The sequence below is a fragment of the Pinus tabuliformis genome, chromosome 4_1 (assembly GCF_031772625.1).
Source record: "Pinus tabuliformis cultivar Carrire ecotype Pingquan chromosome 4_1, CPIR1, whole genome shotgun sequence".
Taxonomy (NCBI): domain Eukaryota; kingdom Viridiplantae; phylum Streptophyta; class Pinopsida; order Pinales; family Pinaceae; genus Pinus; species Pinus tabuliformis.
Window position 1 is genome coordinate 866,084,649 of NC_142303.1, and position 24,102 is coordinate 866,108,750.

Sequence of the window (24,102 nt, forward strand, 5' to 3'; positions counted from 1 at the left end):
AGTTGCTGCAACTGCAAAATTATCCCCCATGAGAATGGGAGGACCTGAGTATGCATGTAGAGAAGAAAAGGATTCCTTTGAAGAAGCCATATGATGTGAAGCTCCTGAATCGATGATCCATTCTTGTGGTGCAGAATGAAGAGCAATTAAAGCATTCCCGTTACCTCTTGGATCTGGTGCTTTTTCTCCAGACTTATTCTTAGCATTCTCAGGAATGTGGTCTCCAAGATTGTGTTGCTGGAGTGTCTGCGCCATAAGATCTATAGTCTTCTTCATGCATGCAGATTCAAGATGAAAACCATGGTGGCAATAATTGCACATTGATTGCCCTTTCGTTCCTTTCCTTTCCTTTGAGCTAGATGATCCATCAGGGGGTTTGGGATGTCCTCCCTTTCTTGGATCAGGATCCTTCTTCCCTTTTCCTTTTTGATGGTCTTTCGAATTTGCCTTTCCTTTTGCATGCACAGTAAGTGCATGCGCTTTGGAATTTTTAAGTGTGCCCATTTTGATGAGCTTATCTTGCTCATGCATCAAAGACTGAATAAAAGAATCTAGTGAGGGCATCTTCCAAGCTGCACCAGTTGCAGATCTGACTATGTGGAATGTAGAGACGAATACTGCATACTCTCGACCAAGTTTTGATAAAATGGAAAGAATCAACTGATTTTCTTGCTTGGATTTGTTGATCCCGCATCCTTTCAGCTCAACCAACAAGGCTTTATACCTTGTGAAAAAATCTTGAATGTTCTCAAAATTTCTCGGATGTAATGAGTTTAACTCATTTTCGAGAATGTGACCTTGCATTTCATCTTGTTTTCCAAACAATCCTTCCAAAATTTTCCATACTTCATTTGGAGTTGAACATGATTCAACATGAAATAGCAATTCCGGAGAAATAGATAAACATAGGATGCCGAAGGCCTCGTCCATGCGATTGAAATATCTTGTTTTCTCCATTGCCGATGTTGGTTCAACTTCCGTTTCCATGGTTATTCGAAATAAGCCTCTACTTCTGAGATGAAGTTGAATCTTTGGCTTCCATTCGAAATAATTATATGGAGTGAGAATTGCCGACTGTGGAAACTCCAATTTAGACTCCATTCTTTGTTGTTGCTTCAATCTTCTGAACCTGCAAATAAAATTGCTTGTGCACTGATTACAAATCTCTATGCTCTGATACCATGTAAGATTTTTGAGATACACAGATCTAGATCTGCAAAACAATAAACAAGCTTGCAAGAGAAGGAAGGAAGCGAGCAAGAATTGAGAAAAGAATGAAAATTGATTCTACAATATTAGTTTTAGAATAAATACATAAAAGCAACTAAGTTAAGCTTAGTTGTACATGCAATAACTAAAGCTAACTAAAGCTAAGTGTGCTTTATCTTATGTTAATGTGTACATGTGCCACATGCAAGCAATAAGTTAACTGGAGCTAATCTAGGTGCATGTACACCAACACAACTAGTCTAAGTGCATGTACACCAACACTTGGCTTCATTCGCATCCCGCATTCTTCCGAACAATTTGCTCATATTACATATGTTTCTTGAAAAGGAGAGTACATTTAATCTCTGCCAAATACTTAGGATTGGAGTAGGCCGCAGAAACTTTTCTACCCTACATGTTGGCTGAGAGAAAGTCGCTCGTTTATCCAATTACGAAGCATGGATGGCTGATCCCACTCACATCAAACTCAAACCCAAAGCCAAACCGAGTGCCCAGGTAGTTTGGCCATTAAGTTTCTTATTGGGTGAAAAGGGAAAGCGCCCATCTATTCGGCAACGCCAAATCCTATATCAACGAATACAACCTAGATTGCTCCACTTTATATACTCGCCTAGATTAATCCAGTGTATATTGCAAACTTGAAATATTAGGTTTCCCTCAATGCTAATTTTATTTTAAAAATGTAAAATATTTCAAATCTTATGTCACGGTATACAACTTCGATTACTCCATATATAGAGTGGCCTAGATGACTCTAGTGTTTATACTCTCTAAATTAAACCGCATTTATTTTGCTTCTGTGTACCTTACTCTTTCCTCAAGTGCCTAGTTTATTCCATAACATGAATATCTACGATTTTATCAGTGATCGTACTGTTGTTTAAGACAAGGCGGAGTTTCTTTTACAGTAATATCTCATATAACCTCGGACGAGGTTTCGTTTACCGTAATTTCTCAGAAAATCGTGTATCTTTGTGGCCTATCTTTCTTTCTCCACTCCTCTTTAATTTCTTCCTTCAACCCTACTCTATCACTCTATTTCTTCCTTCAACGCTACTGTTTCACTCTATTTTTAGGTCAGGCGTTTAATCGCTTACGTCACCTGATTTTATAAACTCAAATACAGTCAATATCGATGATGTGATTTTATAAACTCAAATACCGTCAATATCGATGATGCGCATTGAGAAAGGAAAGCCATACAAAAGGTCATCCGTTCTCGTAGATAGTCCGATCAAACAAAAGGAAGTACATCAATCAAAATGACGCAGAAGATAGAGACAGGTTCTTATGTAACCCTACAGTCCAAACAGAACACTTCTACTCATACATTCATTACACATCTATTATACATTACGGAATCGGATTCAGTTGTGTCGAGCTTTAACATACAACATAATCTAACACACTCGACTATCGACCGGTTGCCCAAGTAACATAGATCTTCTACTCTTCGGAAAATATAGATCTACAACGGCAATAAAATATTGATCTACAACTGTCCACAAAATTGATATGTGTAAGAAATTGTTAAAAACAATTGAATCGAAATTACCATAATATAATGCTCACGCCAAACACTCGATGATTCGGATCTTGACGGATGGAAGCCAACCATTTCGAGGATAAAAATTCCGGAATATCAATAAACATTCTATATATATTATAAACTAGATAACAAGCACACATCATTATTCTTTTCATTACACTGCAAACATCATATTTCTTTCAATCCACGGCGACTGTGACATCTCGATCCAGACAACGGCCATAATCTCTGGAACGACCGGGGAAAACGGTTAAGAATTGTTGCAGAAATGGATAGATATTGGCGTTGACTCGTGCTAGAAGTCCAAAACGAAATTTGTAGATGAGGACTTTTCTATATATTTATCCGTCACTGGATTAAATTTTGGATGATTTTGCAGGCTGACTTGAGATTTCTTTCCATTATTCTAAAGGAAGAAGAACTTTATACGAATGGATGATTTCTCCAATTCTAAAGATAGAAACAGAAATGGGCAAGATTTCAAAATGTTTATAGGGTGTAGACAAGTTTTATGAATTAGATGTAAAATAGAGTGTACTTACGAGATTCTAGATCTGCCTGCGCAGGTTGAGGAGATTTGGCCTTGGTAAGATATTGGCCCGCCGTGGTACTTCTATCCGACAAAACCTGATACCTACTGAAATAGCGGCAACTCCGCCGGTAAACTATTGAGATCCAGGCCTTCGAGGCCGGGATTCGTACTGGCCTTCCGTTTCAGATTGTTACTCGCGTGATGGAAAACTTCTTCCTCCTCGACACGCCCATCTCCGGACTTCACGGCGGATAAGTCGGGCTGGACGTTGCAGGTTTTCCCGTGGTTTGAGAAATCCTCCCACTCGAAAGATGGGCGCCAGAACGCGTTGGATGCAACGGTTTTGGTACATTTTAGTGCGGGTTCTTGGCGATTGAGGTCATTACGAGTACTGAGAGAGTACCTGCGCGTAGCCTTGATTCGTTTCAGCACAGCGAGGAATTCTTCGAAACTGTCGCCGTCTCTGCCCGTGCAGGTTCTCTTCGGAATGGGATTGATGTCGTCGGCCTCCCCCTCCTCTCCATTCCTGGTCCAACATATTGATGATTCCAGTCGGCGCTTCATCGGGGTTTCCGTCTACTATTCTATCACCAGTAACAGATGGGGATCGACCCCGGAACCTGTGAACAGTGCTTATCTCACGGGCCTTCAGCTACAGAGGCTTAAGAGTGGTGAAACTTTGAAAGTATTGTTCATCATTCTTAGGGTTCATCCAATGAACCGGAAAGTCCAACTTGTTGCGAGAAGTAAACGAGTACAAGCTGTTCTCTGAAATCGGTGGTCGAACCTTCACTATTATTGCTGGTGCTAAAAGAATCGTGACAACGCCTTTCAGCGACCGGCAACCAATGTTGGACGTACGGTTGACAAAGCACAGTGACACGCAACCAGGTCCTGAATAAATACCTGACATTGTGCCGTCCATTCTTCCGAAAGGGGCGGGTACGAGTCAACTGCAATTAATGACTGTCTGGTTGTAGTTGGTTCGAAAAAAAAATTAAAATATCAAAATCACTGCTAAATTAAAACGCTAGATTAAATTTCTATATTTCAAAAGAAGCGAAATATTTTTAATAACATGTAAATAATTTGGACCAGTACGATTTGCAGTTGTCTATAACGTGACTTTTTGAAAGTCTTTCCGGCCGGTTTTTCGATCGAAATCCTGCAGGAATTTATTGGAATCGCAAGTTTGATAGCTAGTTTCTGCACAATGAAAGCGTCCCAGGGGTTTTCCAGGGTGCTGAATCCAAATATGCAGTTAAAAAACCATTTTAACTGCAACAAATCAAGATTTAACCTCAATTTCTTCCGCCGGATTCCGTCACCGGAATCTCCAAAAAGTCGCATTATAGACAACTCCGTAAGATTTAATAGTTATGTTGTGGGTTGAGGATAGTTCCTTTACGTTCTCAACATACCTAACATGATGTAACCTCAACAATAAAAACATGCGATTTTTATGGTACTATTACACTTAGTGTAGGGTGGCGGAGCACATTGAATACTTATCCAACAACTTTGCATGTGTTCCTAGCCGATTATCCTTTAGCGCTCTTTCCCTCCATACATTTTTTCCATTTTCATTTAAATTGCAGGGCATCATCCACACAAGGAAAATTATCTTCAACCCTAGACTATAAGGTATTCTTCATTATCCTCCTCATATATTCATTAGCATTTGGTTTTTTATTCTATGGATTCTTTAATGGAACAGTCCTTGAAGTAATGACAACCTTCATGGCCACACAATATATCCTTGCCACCATAGAATCCACACCCTAGGAAATCAACATTGTGGCTAGATACCGTGAATGCAAATGCTTGCCATCCTTCCATCCTAAACATGGGTGTTGGAGTTGTTTTCTACATTGTTAATGGTGGAAATTTTTATTGTCATAATTATATGAATCTACCAACTATGAAAAGAATATCTATCTTGTGGTGAGGGTATTGGACTCGATAACTATACCACTCTCATTTAAACTCTTCCTTGTTTTTCTTTGTTCCTTAAATATGTACAGATTTCTTGTCCAAGTACCACTTTTCATGAAGTGTTTTTCTCTGTCATAAATCTACATGTTTCCTTGAATGTTTTAAAACATAATTCAACAAAGTAATGAATTACCTATCAAGAAATATATAGTCAAATCTTATGGCATCTTGTTAAATGTTGAATTTTGTCTATCTCAATATTCCTAAGGGATTTTTAATTTATGTATTTACGTATTCTATTGTTGTTATTTATTTAATAGGTGTAAATCTTGAAAAATGTCTCGTATTGGTCTTCCTAAGAAGGATAAAAGGAAATTGTCAATTGTTGAATCATTTGGCCTTGCACAACATTCTAATCAACCATGTAATATTCAAAATAAAGTTGATGCTCATCTACATGAATACATGAATATGATGAATCAAATAGTGTAGAGCTTGTTGAAAGAGAAAAAACCATCAAAGAAACATAAAATAATATTGAAATCTAAATGAAATACAAGATTTCCATGGGCTTATGTTGTAAAATATTGTGACAGTAATGAAAGGATAAAATGTTCTTGATGTGTTAAACTTAAAGTTGAGACTCCATTTGCAAAAGAGGGAACTACCATTCTTCAATTTAGTGGTTTAAGTGCCCATGCAAAATGAAAATCTCATAATTGTTTTTTACAACTTTTGGAGGGAAAAAGAAAACAAAGCAATATTCCAATCACTAAACACGTAGAAATAACGCTAGATGTTGAGAAGAAGCGAATTATATCAGTGATTGAAAACATGTATTTTGTTGCTATACATGGTTTATCTTTATAAATGTATAAGTCAATATGTGACTTGAATATGTATAAATTCACTCCATGGGTGCTTCTGAGAGATGAATATTCTATATACGCAAATACCACACCAAGAAAAGAGTTTCTTCAAGTTGTTAAAGTGGTGTATTGGAACAAACTAAAAAAGGAGATTTTACATAGCCCAGTTTACTCAATTTTAGTTGATGAAAGCACTAATCAAATTATGGAACACCAATTGATTGTTTATATTACATATTTGATGAATGGAGGAAGAGGTCAATGTTTAACATATTTGATGAATGGAGGAAGATGTCAATGTTTAACATAGTTTATATGTTTTTTTCAAATAAATGATGGAATAGCTCAATATATGTATGACGTAGTGAGAACTATTTTATAGCATAAATGGATTTATATTTGATGAAGTTTGTTGGTTTTGGTTCAAATGGTGCATCTTCCATGAGGGGTATTAAAATCTTTGTATTCTCCTCATTTATTAGTTATACATTCCATAGCTCATATGGTAGCATTAACAACCAATGAAGCTTCATCTCATTTTATCCAAAGTTGCAATATATTAACAAATTTTGAGACAAATTTTACTCATGGCTTGGGAAATCAATTAAAAGATATTGAAAATTGAGAGAGCTAATGTATAAATTTCAAATAAATAAGTTAGTGGTATTACACATTCATCAAATTAGGTGGCTCTAGAGGAAAGGTCATGGAAATACTTGTTAAACTCATGCATTCTTTGTTAAAGGATCGGGAGTTAGGAGAGAAAAATTATATGAGTTGGCAAGAATATTTCAAGTGCAATTTTGCATCCATCTACTAGGAGACATGCTCATTTAATTAAATAAGCTGAATCGAAATTTCAAAGAGGATCATATTGATATTACATATATCAAAACTACTTTAAATATTTCTATTGGCATGCTTCATAAATGATTTTTGGGAAGCATTTTTGGTGTAGGTGCAGTGCACATTTCTTGTTTTTTAGTTAAATCATAAATAGGTGTTGGAAAATGTAACTAGGTTCTATATTCATTCAATGTATTTGAATCAACTTGTAACATACTTATCAAAATAAAGTGAAAATAATTTTATTATTAATTTGATTTGACTTATTTAACCATGGGTTTCCTGCTTGGGTCAAATGTATACGTCAAGCCTCCATTGTAGGCTTTAGGTTATTGAAAAAATAAATTTGTAAAACCTCCTTCATCCATTGAAGTCTCCTTGTTGTTAAAAGGATCTCCATCAAGTCAAATTCCATAAGGAGATCACATGTCGGCCTACACAAATGAAAGAATATCCATGGTGGCTCAATAATTATGGCACAATTGTTCACAATGTCATGTCGACCTATTTACGTGGGGCAACCACTATATATATATACCATCCTCGGATCTTCGAATTAAACCATCTCAGAGCTCGCAAATTTCAGAGATACATTTTCAGCAATCACACATAAGCTCACATAGAATCACAGATTACAAGTTCAGATTTCAAAAGGTTTTCTATTGAGTGATCACAGAGAAGTTCAGATGAATGTTTTGGGGTCTTTGCAGAGATAATTCAAATATCATAGTGTGTTGTGTTTGGATGACTTAAAGAAAAAGGTATCGGTGCCATTGTAGAAGAAAAGTGACACCATAGTAATACATGAAGGAGCTCAGATTGGCTGCAGAAGGTGATCTCTTCAAGGTCAAGTATGAAGAAGATTGACTGTTATAGGGGCAATGGAATTGAAGCATAACAATGTTGGCTTGATGGATGGAGACAGTCTCTAGTCTGAGTCGTAAGGGTCTTGGTCGTCTCATCTTGATTCTAATGAAGGAAGAATTTGTGACTAGGTTTTCCCCTCGAGGGGGGTTTTTCCTTGGCAGTATGCCTATATCTTGTGTTCTTCTATTTGTTTCTTGGCATTAATCTTGATGATTAGAAAATATAATTAAAAGACATAATACTAATAATGAAAAATATCACAAGTTAATGTCATAGATAAGGAAAATCATTTAACTACCATCTATATCGATTTTCCAACATGGAATCCAAGCCTTGGTCATGGTCAAAGCAGCTTGAAGAAGGGAATTTCTTGGCTAATAATATTACAGTGAGCATGTTAAAGAATGAAGGAGAAATAAGTTGGATCATTTTTTGAGAATACTCAAAGGAGTGACTTCACTATAAAATGTATATAAGTAATAGTGAAAAATAACAAAGACAATTTCGAGGATATAACAAGTTCACATCTTTTCAGAATGGATTTGTAACATTTTCGGTGAAGACACAATCTAGAAGGATCAATATTGACATTTCAGTGAAGTCACAATAAAGATATAACTTCACTGTGTATTTCAGAAATGGCATAGGCAATACCACAATGACATGATCTCGGTATAGTAACATAGTCTCAATGCATTCACTACTTTGGTACAATCACATGATAAAGGGTTCATCATTGTAAGAAGATCTCAGTGCTAGTTCAGAAAGAAGATCTCAGTGATACACCTCAACAAGGAAGTTTGGTTCTTGCGAAAAGTGCTTAATGACAAAACATCTTCAAAGATAGTTGAAGTCACAATCATGAAGAAGAATTCAGGCTCATTATGGTTGAATCATGATAATATTGAAGTAATGATATACAGAGTGAAGTAGTTCATCTCATCTATAATTCATTGAAGAAAAGGGGTCTCACAATAGATACCTTTGGAAATCCACCAATGCTATAAGGTATTTACAAGAAGTATTAAGTTTGAAGGGAATCTAAAATCTATCCTATATAGAGCACAAGGTACCAACTTAATAAAATCAAGTAAGTACTTTGCACTCAACAAGATACACTTTCAACAAGTATGATAAAATTAGAGGTATGTAAACACAAGGTACGCATGTTCATGAGTTCTTAGATTTTCAATATATCTAATGATTAATGGTTCATATGATCCTTGTTGATATCTAGTTTAGACTAAAGAGTGTACTCTCTAGATAACATATTAGAATCTGAGTCCTCTCCCTCTAGGATCTACAAGTATCTAGGATTCCAAGAAAAAATCCTTGATTAAAAGAAGGAATAAATTTTCATAAGGTTTTGTCCTCCATGGTTACGTAAGAGATCTAACTTGAGAAATGAAGTCATGGTATCACATGTTTTGCTTGAACGCATGAATTACAGGTATAGAAGTCAAGAAACATCTCCAAGTATGTCTATATATCTTATAAAATTATCTTTATCTTATTTTTTGAAGTTTGCATTACATTACCAACATCATTATGTCTATCCTCCATGGTTATGTAAGAGATCTAACTTGAGAAATGAAGTCATGCTATCACATGTTTTTGTTTGAAAGCATGCATTACATGTATAGAGCTCAAGAGACATCTCCATGTATGTCTATATATCTTATAAAATTCTCTTTATCTTATTTTTTGAAGTTTGCATTACATTACTAACATCATTATGTCTAGCTATCTTGAATCATAGAGATTCTTGTTTAGGGTGATTCATCTCTCAATAAAGCTACCCCACCCCCTCATATTCTTAATTGAATTTAAAGAACCCTGGACTGGTTCTTTAGAAAACTCTAACCTAAGGATATGTTGACAATGTGTGAAACCATAGTCCATTTAGGATTATTGTGAAATTCTATTTGATGTTCTTATTGATGATGTCATGTTTGGGATTTCAGTATGATCATGAAATCTTAACTTGTTAGGGTTGAGTGCTGTTTGTCTGAGATCTTGAACCTTTGAAGTTTTGGTATTTTAGGGTTTTCTTTGATATTTTATGAAACCCTAGATTCTTAGGGTTTATCTCGGTCTATAAGAAAAACCTGATTTATAAAGTCCTAGGAATGAAACCCTAGGTATGTGTCCATTTGGTTGAAATCCTAGACTATTCTAGGATGGGATATGTCTAATATATTAATGTTTTCTGACATGTGATGTTCCTAAGCATGACGATGAATTCCTAGATGTATGAGTTGACCCTTTTGTTGTTGGTCATGGATCCTAAGGTTTGGATCTAAGCCCTAGTCAAAGGTTGTCTTTCTAGGATGATAGTATTATAGGGTTTTGGAGTTAAACCTTAGTAGAAGTAAAAATATCTAATGGATGATGAAAATGTGATAAATTGATATTTCTATATGAGTTTTGGTTTGGATTGATGATTGATTGAAAATATAGGGTTTGCAACTAACCCTAATGGAAATTGGTCATGTTAATGACTAAGTGGTGATTGGTTTTGATTGATTCTTTTGTAGGAAATCTAGGATTTGTATGAAACCCCGGCGAGAAGTCTAACATATGATTTTTTAAAAGTTTTTAGATTCTTTGTAGATATATATTTGTTTGAATTGTTTCTAGGGTTTTCTATATGTTCTAGTATGCTATGCCATACCTTTGGAAGAAACATTTAAACCCTAGATGTAATGAAAGTTGTTATGATGTAGTCTAGGGTTTATGACAAAGTCCCTAGCAAGATGTTGAAGATATGTGTCTCTTGGATATAATTAAGTTTTGGCATCTGATATATATAAAGTCCAAATGCTTCTATTGTTATAAGTTTTTTATATGGTTAACTTCATGCTTCTATAATTTTGGGTGTACTTGCTATCTAAGTTGTGCAAGTACATCATCTTCAAATTAGTGAAGATGATCGTAAGAAAAATTGATGTGATAAGCATGATATATGAATGAATCTGATAATAAGGATGGAAGCCATGAAATATTCTCCAATTTCATAAATAATAAGTAGCACTCCCTAAGTTAAGAGGGAGTCTAGATGAAGTATCCCTAGGTTAAGGGGGAGCTTGAATGGCTGAAATCTCCCTAGGATAAGAGGATGGTTGAGAATATTTCTTGTACAATAATGATTAGATCCTCTCTGATTAAGAGGGAGTGACAAATATGGTTCTCTACTTCATGTTTCATGCACTAAACTAGGACTAACAATCATAAGTTTAATGAAGGCCATGACTAAGAGAAGGAAATTGGAGAATGCATTTTGAGGTGTTGTTGAAAGAAGGAAAGCAAGATCCTATTGAAGAATATGTTGTTGCATATGAAGTAGGAAAAGGAAAGTGTATGAATAAGGAATATTCTGTCAAATATTAGGTGGATAGTCCTACTATGAAAAGTTGAGAAGAAACATCAAGTTGTCTAGAAGACCTTGAAGGTTTGTATTCGATTATGCACATGTGAAAGTATATTATTGATTGGGGTTGTGTTTGTACATGTGAATCTCTTGAAGGTTTTGATAGCATGCTGGCTACCAACTAGTTTGATTAGGAGATACTGGTCATACTTGATCTGCTAGATCTAGGACTGTTGAGGCTTTGTGAGTGAAGCATTTCCTAGGAAGACATGTAGCTGACAGTTTGTGTTGATGTCTAGGTCCCGAAGTTGGAAAATGTGGTGGTTGTTATAGAGCTATTTTTTTGGATACACACCTAGATTTTTGGGCTGGTGGTTAGCATGTAAGCCTGATTGTACCTGGATGGGCTGAAAGCTTGAGTCCACCTTATTCCCACTTGGATAAATTTACCTGGTCAGGAATCTAGTCTGTGGCATTGTGGTGCCTAAATTATTGAGAGGGCAATGGATAGATTGCCCTCTTCAGTAATCTAGTCCATGGCATAGTGGTGCCTAAAATTTCTTCGTGGTTCATATAGTTGAGATCTTCCATTATATTTTTATATCATTAGTGCCTCCCTATTTAAGAAGGAGTGTTGGAAAATGTAACTAGGTTCGGTCTTCATTTAATCTATTTGAGTCAACTTGTAATGTACTTATCAAAACAAAGTGAAAATAATTTTTATTATTAACTGGATTTGACTTATTAAACCATGGGTTTCATGCTTGATTCAAATGTATAGGTCAAGCCTCCATTATAGGCTTTAGGTTATTGTCAAAATAAATTTGTAAAGACTCCTCCATCTATTGAAGTCTCCTTGTTGTAGAAAGGATCTCCATCAAGGCGAATTCCATAAGGAGATCACATGTTAGCCTACAAAAATGAACGAATATGCATGTTGGCTCAATAATTATGACACAATTATTCACAATGTCATGTAGGCTTATTTACATGGGGAAACCACTATATATACCAGCCATGGATCTTCGCATTACACCATCTCAAAGCTCCCAAATTTCAAAGATACATTTTTGGTGATCACACAGAGGCTCACATAGAATTACAGATTATAATTTCGGATTTCAGGAGAGTTTCTATTCAGTGATCACAGAGAAGTTCAGATGAATGTTTGAGGGTCTTTGCAAAGAAAAGCTCAGATATCACAGTGTGTTGTGTTCAAAGGACTTCAAGGAAATGGTCTCGGTACCATTGTAGAAGAAAAGTGGCATCACAACAATACATGAAGCAACTCAGATTGGTTGCAGAAGGTGATCTCTTCAAGGTCAAGTATGAAGAAGATTGACTGCTACAGGAGAAATGGAATTGAAGCATAGCAAGGTTGACTTGATGGACAGAGATAGTCTCTAGTATGAGTTGTAAGGGTCTTGGTCATCTCATCTTGAATCTAATGAAGGGAGAATTTGTGACCGGGTTCTCCCCTTAAGGTGGGTTTTTCCTTGGCACCATGCATATATATTGTGTTCTTCTATTTGTTGCTTGGCATTAATATTCATGAATAGAAAATATAATTAAAAGACATAATACTAATAATGAAAAACATCACAAGTTAATGTCATGGATAAGGAAAATCATTTAACTACCATCTATATCGATTTTCCAACAAGAGGAACCCTTTAATTTGTAGATATCATAGGTGTGGTACATTTACTTCCATTGAGGTTCGAAAATTTTCCAAATATGAAAAGATCGAGGCTACTATACGATTATATTTTTTTTGGAAAATGTTTTGTTATAAAGGTGATTAAATCTTTGAATAGGAGATTCATATATTTACATGTATTTAATGTGGCTAAGTTTTTCACTTCTCAACATTACTATAAAGAAGTGAATTACATAGACTCTCCAACAAAAAGATAGTTGAAATGTTTATGTGAAAAATTTAGCATTGGGGAATCATCTATTATGGATACTGGTAGATGTTTGGTGGATGAATTCATTTGTACTATTTGTAAATCATACACTAAAAGGAATATGTATGGCATGAGACCAATATTGAGATGAACTTGAATGGGTTGAAGGATTTCCATAATTGATGTAATTATGACAAGCTATTCTCATTATCCCAACAACTGCATAAGTGTGTGGAAGCAGCTTCTGAAAATTAAACAAGATAAAAAATTATGACAGATAAATACTTTCATTAGAGACACTAGGTATGTTAATGTTTCTATCTCTAAGTGCACCTCATGCTCTAAATGAGGTAGATTGGAATGCTACTTATATTTTCAATTATGTAAGTCCAAATATCATCGAATGTATAGAAAAAACATATGTTTACCATTTTTTTAATGGAATTTTTAGAATTTGTCTTTCTTATTTACTATTTATATTGAGATTGTATACTAGTTTAATGTAGCTACTCCTGAAAAATTTAAGATTTTAAATATTCAGAAGGGCACTATTTCATTATGGAATTTGTTTTATGAAGGCTTTATTTAATATATACTTTTTAGTAGAAATGAATTTTTTTAATAACCTTTCATCCTTGAATGGTTAGATGAATATATGCCCTTCCAAATGAAATTAAGTGCAAACCTTCAAATTTGATCAATGGGTACAAAGCGCATCGTGCTTTTCTCTGGAGAGCTCTTTATATTTTTCTAAATATTTGTGTCTAATGTTCTATATTGAAATATTGAAATTGGGTTAATGGGTGGTTGCGATTTGTTTTCTGGAAATATTCATAGTGAGCCAAGAGGCTTATTCTAACGTCTAGTATGAGTCGATAGGCTTATTCTACAAATCTAGTATGAGGGATGTGTAAGTTTGTCCCTGCGTTTGTTACTCTTTAAAATAAAATTAAAAATTAAAATTATGTTCTAAATTTAAAAATAATGTTTGATGCGAGAGACTCATTCTACAATGCACTACGAGGGTGATGTGTAAGTCTAAATTATGTTCTAAATTGAAAAATAATATGAGCTATAATAAGAAAAATGAATATGTTATAAAGTAATTGGAAGTAAAAAATTGTGAGTAAGAATTTTAAATCTTATACTTTCCAAAAATATTAAAATAAACTATCTGAAAATATTCATTAATTAATTTCATATATATCTATATATAGAAAAAAAATGTTAACATAAAATATTTTGATGTTGTATAAAAATATATTCAATGTGGGTTATCATGAAATATTTTAATACAAATTAATATTGAGATATAGTTAAAACATATATTAATAATAAAAAAAACCATTTTAATTTGTATGATAAAATCTCTTGATATGTTATGTAAAATATTTTAATGTCAATTAATTATATAGTATATATAATTTAAAAAAAAAAATTGTGTATATATCACAAAAAAATTATGTTTTATGGTCAAAACATTTATTTGGTCCTATATATACTCTATTTGGCATCCAAAAATACAATTTAAACATTGAAAAATAGTAAATTAGATTTTACACTAAAGAAATATGATAAAGCTCACGTTAGATCAGTACTTAAAGTGGATTTATGTTGGTATTTGTTGGAAGTAATGCTTCCATGTAATGTGTGAGTTCTCGTTGTGAGTCCCAAGGTGTCAAACTAGAAGTATTCAATTTCCTATGTGTGAGTTGTAATAACTATCTAGATGTGCCATTGTCAGTGATCTAGATACTATAAATATGTAACTCTTGAGATCAATAAAAGACAACGAGTATGATTTTTGTTGTATGTACAATCTCTCTCACTCTCTTTCAGATTTCTAACATGGTATGAGAGCGAGTTCTAGCTTGTCTCCCTCAAGGGAGGGCTAGGAAAATGTCAGAAAATCCTGAATTTTATTTCTGTAAATAAATAGGGCAGGAGATTGTGTTGTGTGAGTAAACTATATTATTTTTGTTTGTAAATCTATTCACCGTATATTTGAGCTAGATTGGTTGTGTTGGTTTTTATAGATTTATATGTTGAATGCTTGTTGAAGTAATGAGTATATCCATTGTGAGTCTTTGAAGAAAAAGATTTTGTCAAAGATTCCATATGCTGCTTCAAACAATTTGATATCTGAAGGGATTTGTTGTTGTGTTTCTTCTGCTGCAATGTGATTGTGTTCATAACAAATGGGTGGCTTTGCTCATTGATGCCAAACCATGCTCTCTGGTTAGATGTGTGAAATGCTGAAGATGAGACATGATGGCATAAGACTCATTCCTGTGAGCATCACAGAACCTCATCCCTTGTTTCATTTTAATGGAAGTCAAGTGATATGTTTGATGATACGGTGTTCGATTCTGCTAAAGGAGAAACCCAGATTTGTGATGGAATTGTGGGCAAGTGCGTTGATAAGGGTGAATATGAGGAGTTCATGATGAATTCCACTGAAGTATCACTTCTCCTGTGCTGTGAATTCTTCAATGTCTAAATCTGGACAGCGATGATAGAAAATATTGAAATTGTTCTTTAATGAGTAGTGAATGATGTGTGGAGAAGATGTGGTGTATCAATAATGGACAGTACATTTAGATGGAAGAAATGGGCATTGTGTCTAATGACGGTAAGAGCTTCTTGCAGGGTGATTCCTCTCATGGAATTTCTGGAACATGATGAATTCATTGGACCTTCTCAATGGCAATTTCCATAGCGCTGTCTCAATGAGTGTGGATTTATGTTTGGGTCCAACTAGATTTCGACATTGTAAAGCCATCGAAAAGTACATCTCATATGGCTTAAAGTGGGTCAATGTCATGTCGAAGCCACTTCATATTTGTCTTTAAACAACCAAGATGATGAATCTTCATGGAATTATTTCATATGAAACACTTTCTTGGACGTTTGATGGACTTCTTAACCTTGTGTTTGTTTTCTTATGGATGTCAATGGGTATTGACGTTATTTGGTGTGGAGAGAATATATTAGTTTGTTTTTAGTGGTGTTCTAATTTTATTGGTTGAAGAATTATTTTGTCGTGTGAGTATAACTAGTAGCATGTTATTATATTATGTAAAAGTTAAATGATGCATAACCACAAAGAGCAAGCCAATTATTGAATAGATTAACGTGACCCGTCATGCTCTGGGAGCGTAATACAAGTTATTTTATGCAAGGTCAAGTTGTAGAATTGTCAGTTGAAGACATTTCGTATCCAGAATATTATCCTAGATAATTAGTGAAGGCTACAAAGGGCTGTGGATTCGCAGATGGTGGGAGTTCCATAGGATGGTTTAGTATCAAGACTAATGAGTTGCACTATGGGAGGTTGAGAAGCGTCAATTCTGCAAAGTTCAACAACGATGGTCAGAGGCAGTTACGTTTTAAATGGAGGTCAAGTGATAGCTCGATGATGTGGTGCTGAAAGAGCGGTGTTTGTGAAATTCGAGAGTGGATGTGGGTGTTGAGGATGACCATATCACAGAAATCTCACAAAGATTTATTTATTGTTGTAAAGTTGGTTTTTTATATTTTTTACATGTAAGCATTAAAGGAGGGTGTTGGAGGTAATGCTTCCATGTAATGTGTGAGTTGTCATTGTGAGTCCCGAGGTGTCAATTCAGAAGTAGTCAGTTTCCTATGTGTGAGTTGTAATAGCTATCTAGATGTGCCATTGTCATTGATCTAAATACTATAAATATGTAACCCTTGAGATCAATAAAATGCAGCAAGTGTAATTTGTGTTGTGTGTACAATCTCTCTCTCTCTTTCAGACTTCTAACAATATTATACATTACTCGACCCACATTACCAAATGTTTGCAAATCAATTTTGAATTTCAATAAGAAATATCCATTTGATACAAATATCTCATCCTAAAATTAATTAATAAAAATATTATAAAACACTACACTATTCTCTCTTCATTTCATTTCTCCCTTTATCCATCTCTATCCATCTCTTTCATTGCCCATCTACGAGATCCATTCATTTTTTTACACTTTGTTTATCAAACCCTTTCATTCCCATCCTTTTAATTAATCTTTTTTTAAGGTTTCCCTATGTTTAGAATCAATAACACTTGCCAACCCAATCACTTTTACTAGCCACTTTAAGAGGTACAGCTTCTCGTAGAAGACTGGAGTACTGCCTGACTTTTCTGTTGGAGGAACAACAAATGACTCTCGAATTAAAATGTAGTATATTTTTTCCTTCTATTAAATAAATACCTTGAAGATAGAGGGAGACATCTTGTTTTACTCCCTCAATCTCCTACCAAATTTTCAAATAAAAGTCCTGCCCTTGATATTTATGAATTAAAACTAGATACTGTCCGTTTAGGTGCAATTGTGTTTTCCCGTAGCACGTACTAAAGCTAAGTTGCATAGAATCCGAATGTTGTTGGATACACTGAATACCTATAACTGCAGACGTTAACCATCTACTGATATCTAACTTAAACTTCCTCAAGTTTATTCTGAGAATAAATTTATGTATATTGTCTATTTAGTTGCCCTTCCTGTTTAATTCTAATTAGCTTTAATTTTAATTTAATTATAATTCCCATTTTGCGAAACCAAATCCTTCATACAATTAGATAGGTATAAGTGATAGCGTTTGGACATTCAGTATGCTTAGTCTTTTAAGCTTGTTAATTAAGTAGGGTTTACAGAATTTCAGTCTCTTCACCAATAAGAGGAAATCATCGAAAGCTTATTAGATGCTCAAGGAATGTAATATGGTGAAAATTTTAGACTTGTTTTGAGTGTGATGTTATTCAGCTCAGGCTTAATACAATAAACAGGTGGAGGACGCATAGTGGTTCGGCAGATTATTGGGTATGGAATAGTTTTATTTATTTAGAGATTATAGATTTTTCATACTAGATGGAAAGGAGTTGTATGGTTTATTGTTTGGAATAGAGAAAATAAGATTATTCATAATTTTTTATTTTGTTAGCGAAGTAAGAGAATATTTCATTTTTATTATATCACAAACAAATAAATATTTTATTAAGGGAGTTAGTAAGTCAGGGAAGCAATGGGAGGGAAAATTGTTTCCATGGGATAGAGATTTTCTAAGAATTTTAATTTACACAGAGACTAGAATGAAACTCGTTCACATTAGGAAAGAAAAGAAATATGTTAACTTAGATTAAACAAAAAAAACAAAAAAAATTATAAAACAAAAAAAATATTTCATTTTAATATTCACAATATACATGCTAAAATTAAAAATAAGCAAAAAAATAATACTATCTAAGAAATATTCTATTTCAAAGAAAAACCAAAATTAATACTATCTAAAAAAATATAAATCGATTCCTTTTTAATATATAGTTTTTACCAATATTAACATTTAATTAATTATTAAAAATATATTTTATAATAGTTACTTGGATTAGGTTGTAAATGAGACTAGAAGTTTGTAAATTATATTTATTTGGAAATAACTTAAATAGATGTATATTAGTGTTAGTTGTTATTTCAAATAATTATTAATGTGTTCCATAAATGCATATGGACATATGTCAACAACATTTACAAATGTGGTTGTGCTAGTTTGTTATATGTTGTTGTTTTATTAGTTGGAATTGTTCACTATATTGTAAAATACTTTTATATTGAATTTTCAACTTATTTAGCCATTAAAAATATAATTTAATTTAAATGATGAAAAATATTTTATTAATAATTAGATAATCCTTTTTTCTAAATTTAGAAAAAATATTAAATTATTTTCTCTTTTCATATCTAATTAATAATCAAATTCTATAACAATTATAAAAACTTCAAAATAAAATATTTGTAGTACTTTTTCTCTATTGCAATCCAGAAAATAATGTTGATATTTTGTAGCATAACTTATGAGTGCATGATATATATTTATATATGGCATTTGGTTTCCCATTTCGGAAACCATATAACTAACATAACTTCAAAATTTTATGATTATTAATGTTATATGCTATTTCATTGTCTGTCAAAATGAAGATAAAATTAGTAGAAAAACTATACCAGAAATTGATAGACATTCCAATGACATTGCTATTGTGAGAACGTCGCCTAAGGTGTATGGTTCGCTTGATTATCATTTCGCTGCAGAGTTCACCTGAATCAATAGTTATGACTCATTGTCATTGTCTCGGGAGTTGAAGTCTAGATTTGTCAATTTCTTAGTTAGAGTTGTTAAGTTCGCATTAAGCCTGTCTACTTTATCGATTAATATTGCCATGTAGATAATAATTTCCTGCTCAATTTTAGCTCTGTTACTAAGAACTTTTCGCATCAAAGTTGTGATGTGCCTATATAAATTGATGGTTTTCATATATGAGCAGGTTCAAGCTCTCGAAGCGTTCCTCACATTTGGCATCCAATCTGTAGTCTCTGAGTCAACTTGACTATTAGAAATATATCATCTAGATTGTCTAACTTGCTCTTCAAGATCAAAGATTTCCCTCTGGACTCCTACAAGGATGATACCCCTATATCAATCCATGGTCTCTTTAGTTGTTTCCTAGTCCTCGGTTTGATGTGTAAAGGAGTGGAGATGGTTAGAGGTAGGAGAGAGTCCAAGGCATATTCTCCTTTTTCCTCACAATTAAGCAGAGGGATGGTGTCTAGCCATAGAATAAAGACCTAGATAAGGTAATGAATCGATGTTGATAGAGATAGGAGAAGGGGATATGAAAAAACCCTTGCAAGGGCAGGATAAAAGAATGAAAGATAAATCAGAGTGAAACTTAGAGAACATGCAACTTGGATAGGAAAATAAAGAGAGTAGAGAAAAATTCATCCCAACTTTAAATGAAAAAGCTAGGAGGGGGTGAGATAAAAAAGGAGAAAGAGGAAAAGGAAAATTAATCATGTTGGGTGGAGAAAAATTGGTCCTCCAAAAATTAAGATTCCAAGAAGGGGATGTACAACTAGAAAAATAACTAGCCAAATTCTTGAATTGTGAGCTACAAATAGGAGCTTTAGCATCAAAACAATGTTATAGACCAAGACAAGAAAAAATGAATCCTGAAATGTAGAGTCTTCTTAGTAGCATGTTGAAGGTGGCATTTCCTCTAGGGATTAGTTTCCAACCAAGTGTTAATGCTATCCTCACATGCATCATAGTGTTCATTGGTGGTCAAACATCGGTTTTCTTTCTCATTCAATAGTTGAGCTCCAAGAATAGAAACCCCAAAAAACCTCCCAGAAATCCATAGATGGTGCATGTTCCTTATGCAAGAAACAATAGAGAGGGTGTCTAAATTTATCATTGTCCATACTATATCATGATAAATGAACCTTCTCCCATAAATTTCCATTATAGTCTCTAAAATTCCCCTAAAATATGGATGTGAGACATATCTTCCTTTGCTTGACACCCACGAGATCAAATTCAACTATGTTGTAACCTCCCACGGGTTAGCCAACATACCTCTTCATGTGTGTTCTAAATGCAATCATGTAAGTTTCCATTTGGAGAAAATCCTTCCACCCTCATTTATGTTTATGGCACTGATATCAAGTTTAGGAGGATGCCCCCTTATGCGAACACTTACCACAGAGAGTGTAATCTTGTTCTACAATTTCTTGACATGGTGCGCTAAGCGAGTTTGGTATATTTTGGAGCCAACTTTTGTCTAGTATTTCCTCCCTAAACTTTAATCCTTCACTAGCCAACTTATTTTCTAATCTATTTTCATTTCTTTGACATGCATCCGAGTAAAGGTTATAGTTGTGGCTAACAAGCCCTTAATTCTCTTCAGGCCTGCAATAATCCTCTAGTTATTGGTAATTTTAGTTTGACTTGAGTCATTTTGATGTTTTCTTATCATTAGTATTTTTGGAATCCCTCTCTATTATTCACTTCTCTAAACTAATTTTTTTTGTTATGACTAAGCTTTTCTCAAAAGCATGAAGTTTTTTTGCATTATTATTATCAATACCAAGTCCTCACACATAGACGTGAGTAATTTTACCATGTTCATTTCTAAATACTCCTTCATAATTGGTAGGACTAGAATTACACTTGGAGGCTCCATCAAAGTTCCTTTTTATGAATCCCTTTGGAGGAGGGTTCCATTTATCTAGACTTAAGGGGCTAGGATGAGGTTGGGGTGGGAGTAAACTTGAAAGGGATTTATTAAATCCTATAGTAGGAGAATAATTCATTCCTTAGAGTTACAATCCCATTCTTGGGATGTCTAGGGAGTGAAAGAATTGTTTCTCTTACTTTCCACATAATGGAGTATCAAAGTGTGATAATTTCTAATGATTTATCTTTGAAAAAAACTATATTTATCTCCTTCCTTATTTCCCATATCGTAAATCATGGGAAGAGTTGTCATGTTTTATTTCATACTGCATTGGTGAAGGACTTCATATTCCATTCTTCAATTATCGACAATACATTGTCCCTTCTTCTCTCTATTTGTCTAAATATTATGGCTAATCAATCCCATAATTATAATGTAAATTTACATTTCTTTAATAAGTTCTTATGTAAGCTAAATGAAAAGACGCACGCTCATCGAACCAGTGATCGATGCTGCCCCTGTTAGGGTTTCAGAAAAATCCCACTGCCCCTTCCCTTTGCGCTCTCGGCTTCTCTGATCTTCGACGCTGCTGATCTCCTCACCATGGTCATGCCGTCCAGAGGGGTGGGCTCTGCCCCCCCTCCCTCATCAGATCCCTCTGCTGACAAGTCAGTAAATGCAGACGCTCCAGCTGGTCAAGGACCTGACCCATCTAATGGCCCTCACTCAGAACCTGATAAAAACAACAATGGAAAAGCTGTTGCAGGTCAGATGGTAGCCAAGGACAAAGAATCAGACCAGAACAACTCGATGTCACGACCAAAAGCATTCTCTGCAACATGCATTCCTAAATCGGCAGAGAGAATCAAAATAGATCTACCCAGTGATCGAATCAATGCCCAAATTCAATACATGAGTGATCATGCACTCATAGGCAAGTTCCTTGGGTTCTGGCCGACTGAAAAGGCCCTGCATGGTTGGATAGCCTCCAAATGGAAACCTAAAGGTCAAGTCTCACTGCAGCTAGGACCCAAAGGTTTTTTCACTGCTATCTTCACCTGCCTGGAAGACAAAACTCGCATATTCGAAGGAGGACTCTATTTCTTCAACTCTGCAGGCCTATATCTCTGAGAATGGAAAGCAAGGTTCGACCCAGACAAAGAGGATTTCTCCTGGGCTCCGGTATGGATATGCCTGTACTCTCTTCCAGTAGAATATTGGAACGAAGAGACATTAGAGGACATTGGCAACAACCTAGGAGCTTTTATCAAAGTAGCCGAGGAAACCAAATACCGTAGATATACCTCATATGCCAGGATCTACGTACACATGCATCTAGCCAAAGAACTCATGGATTCGGTAAGTTTATTTCATGACGATTATGAATGGGTACAAACTATAGACTATGTGCACATTCCTTTTCATTGCAGAAGATGCCATGAACATGGCCATCTTTTCATAGATTTCCCTCTGAATCTTCAATCGAAAGCATCTGCAACAGAGACAAATAAAGACGCTGAAGGATTCACGAGAGTTCCTAGCCATAGAAAGCATACCAAGAAACCTCCAGTAGCTCCAGAAGCGCCCAAGAAGCCTGAAATCTGGAATAGCTTCAGCATCTTGTCTTCTCCCACCTTCACGGAGGATAATACTCCCATCCCATCCTTGGATCCCTCTTCCTCCATCCCTGTGCCTACCCCTCATCCTTCAGCCTCGACTTCCAAGTTAGCTCATACCCGCATTCCAGCTTCAACCTCTTCGGACAAAAATTTTGCCTCTGAAATAGTCATACAATCCTCCGCCATGGAGGTTGATGCTTCTCTAGCCAACAATAGCAATCAAAAGTCAGATGAGGAGGAACAGGACAATCCATCACTCATGGACGAAGAACCAGAAGATGAAGATCTAACAGATCTGGACCTCCTCAAACTAGAAGCCGCATGTCTACAAAAAGATTTCAGTGAAATTCCCCCAAAAGAGATCGAAAGACTTGATGGAGTTCTGACCAAAGTACAACAAAATAAATATCTTGGCATTCAAGCAGGTAGTCACTGGGATGGAATTTTTTTTTGAAAGACACGAAAAAGAGAGAGCGCAAAAGGGATCGACAAAGGACTATCATTATTGGAGAAATGCTGGTGGATTCGGGAGAATTCCCCAAGCTAACCAAGTTCTACAAAGCTCTTCCCCATAGTTCCTCATGAAGCTAATTTCATGGAATGTGTGAGGGCTTAACAGTCCTGCAAAACATAGAATGCTAAAAAACATGATTCAGCAAGAAAGGCCCTCACTAGTCTTTCTACAAGAAACCAAAGGCAATAGTAATGCACTGGAGAAAATTCTAAACAAAGTTTGGACAGGTTGTCGATCAGTCTCTGTGGATGCCTCAGGCGCTTCTGGAGGGCTAGCGATCTTATGGAACCCTCAAATCCTCTCCCTCCAAGATTTCCATGCCTCTCACTTCTTCATTTCATCTACCTTCCATCTCATAGGTACCAACATCCATGGTCTCCTCACTAATGTGTATTTTCCTCAAGATCTTCAAAAAAAGCTGGATTTACTGAACTCTCTCACAGCCCTTAGCTCTAGCAGAAGCCATCCTCTATGGATAAGTGGTGGGGACTACAACATTATTACGACGCTGGAGGAAAAATCAGGAGGCCGAGCAAGACTGGAGGGAGACAACATTGGCTTAAAAGATTTTATAGCAAGGAATCAGCTCATGGATCTTCAGACCTCAAATGGTATGTTTACTTGGACCAACAAATGAAGAGGAACTCAGCACATAGCCTCCAGACTTGACCGCTTCCTCCTATCGGATAATGCCATTCATCTGGGCGGAGACTTCCACGCCTCTATTCTGCCTCAAGCAGGCTCAGATCACTGGCCTATAATGCTTCAGTGGTCACGCCCAGATTCAAAGAGCAATAGACCATTCTGCTTCGAATCCTTCTGGTTC

The 24,102-nt window shown here is 35.1% G+C and overlaps 1 protein-coding gene across 1 annotated transcript; it reads right to left on the reverse strand.

Moving 5' to 3' along the window:
• Positions 1-2,935: 2,935 nt before the first annotated feature.
• Positions 2,936-4,056, reverse strand: LOC149178941 (uncharacterized). Its single transcript, XM_089423749.1, has one exon. The coding sequence runs from the start codon at positions 3,873-3,875 to the stop codon at positions 3,414-3,416; it is 462 nt and encodes a 153-aa protein (XP_089279875.1). The 5' UTR covers positions 3,876-4,056; the 3' UTR covers positions 2,936-3,413.
• Between the last annotated feature and the right edge of the window lie 20,046 nt (positions 4,057-24,102).

Bases quoted from the DNA above. Each gene is read 5' to 3' on its own strand.
- LOC149178941 (XM_089423749.1), bottom strand. From the start codon at position 3,875: ATGAAGCGCCGACTGGAATCATCAATATGTTGGACCAGGAATGGAGAG.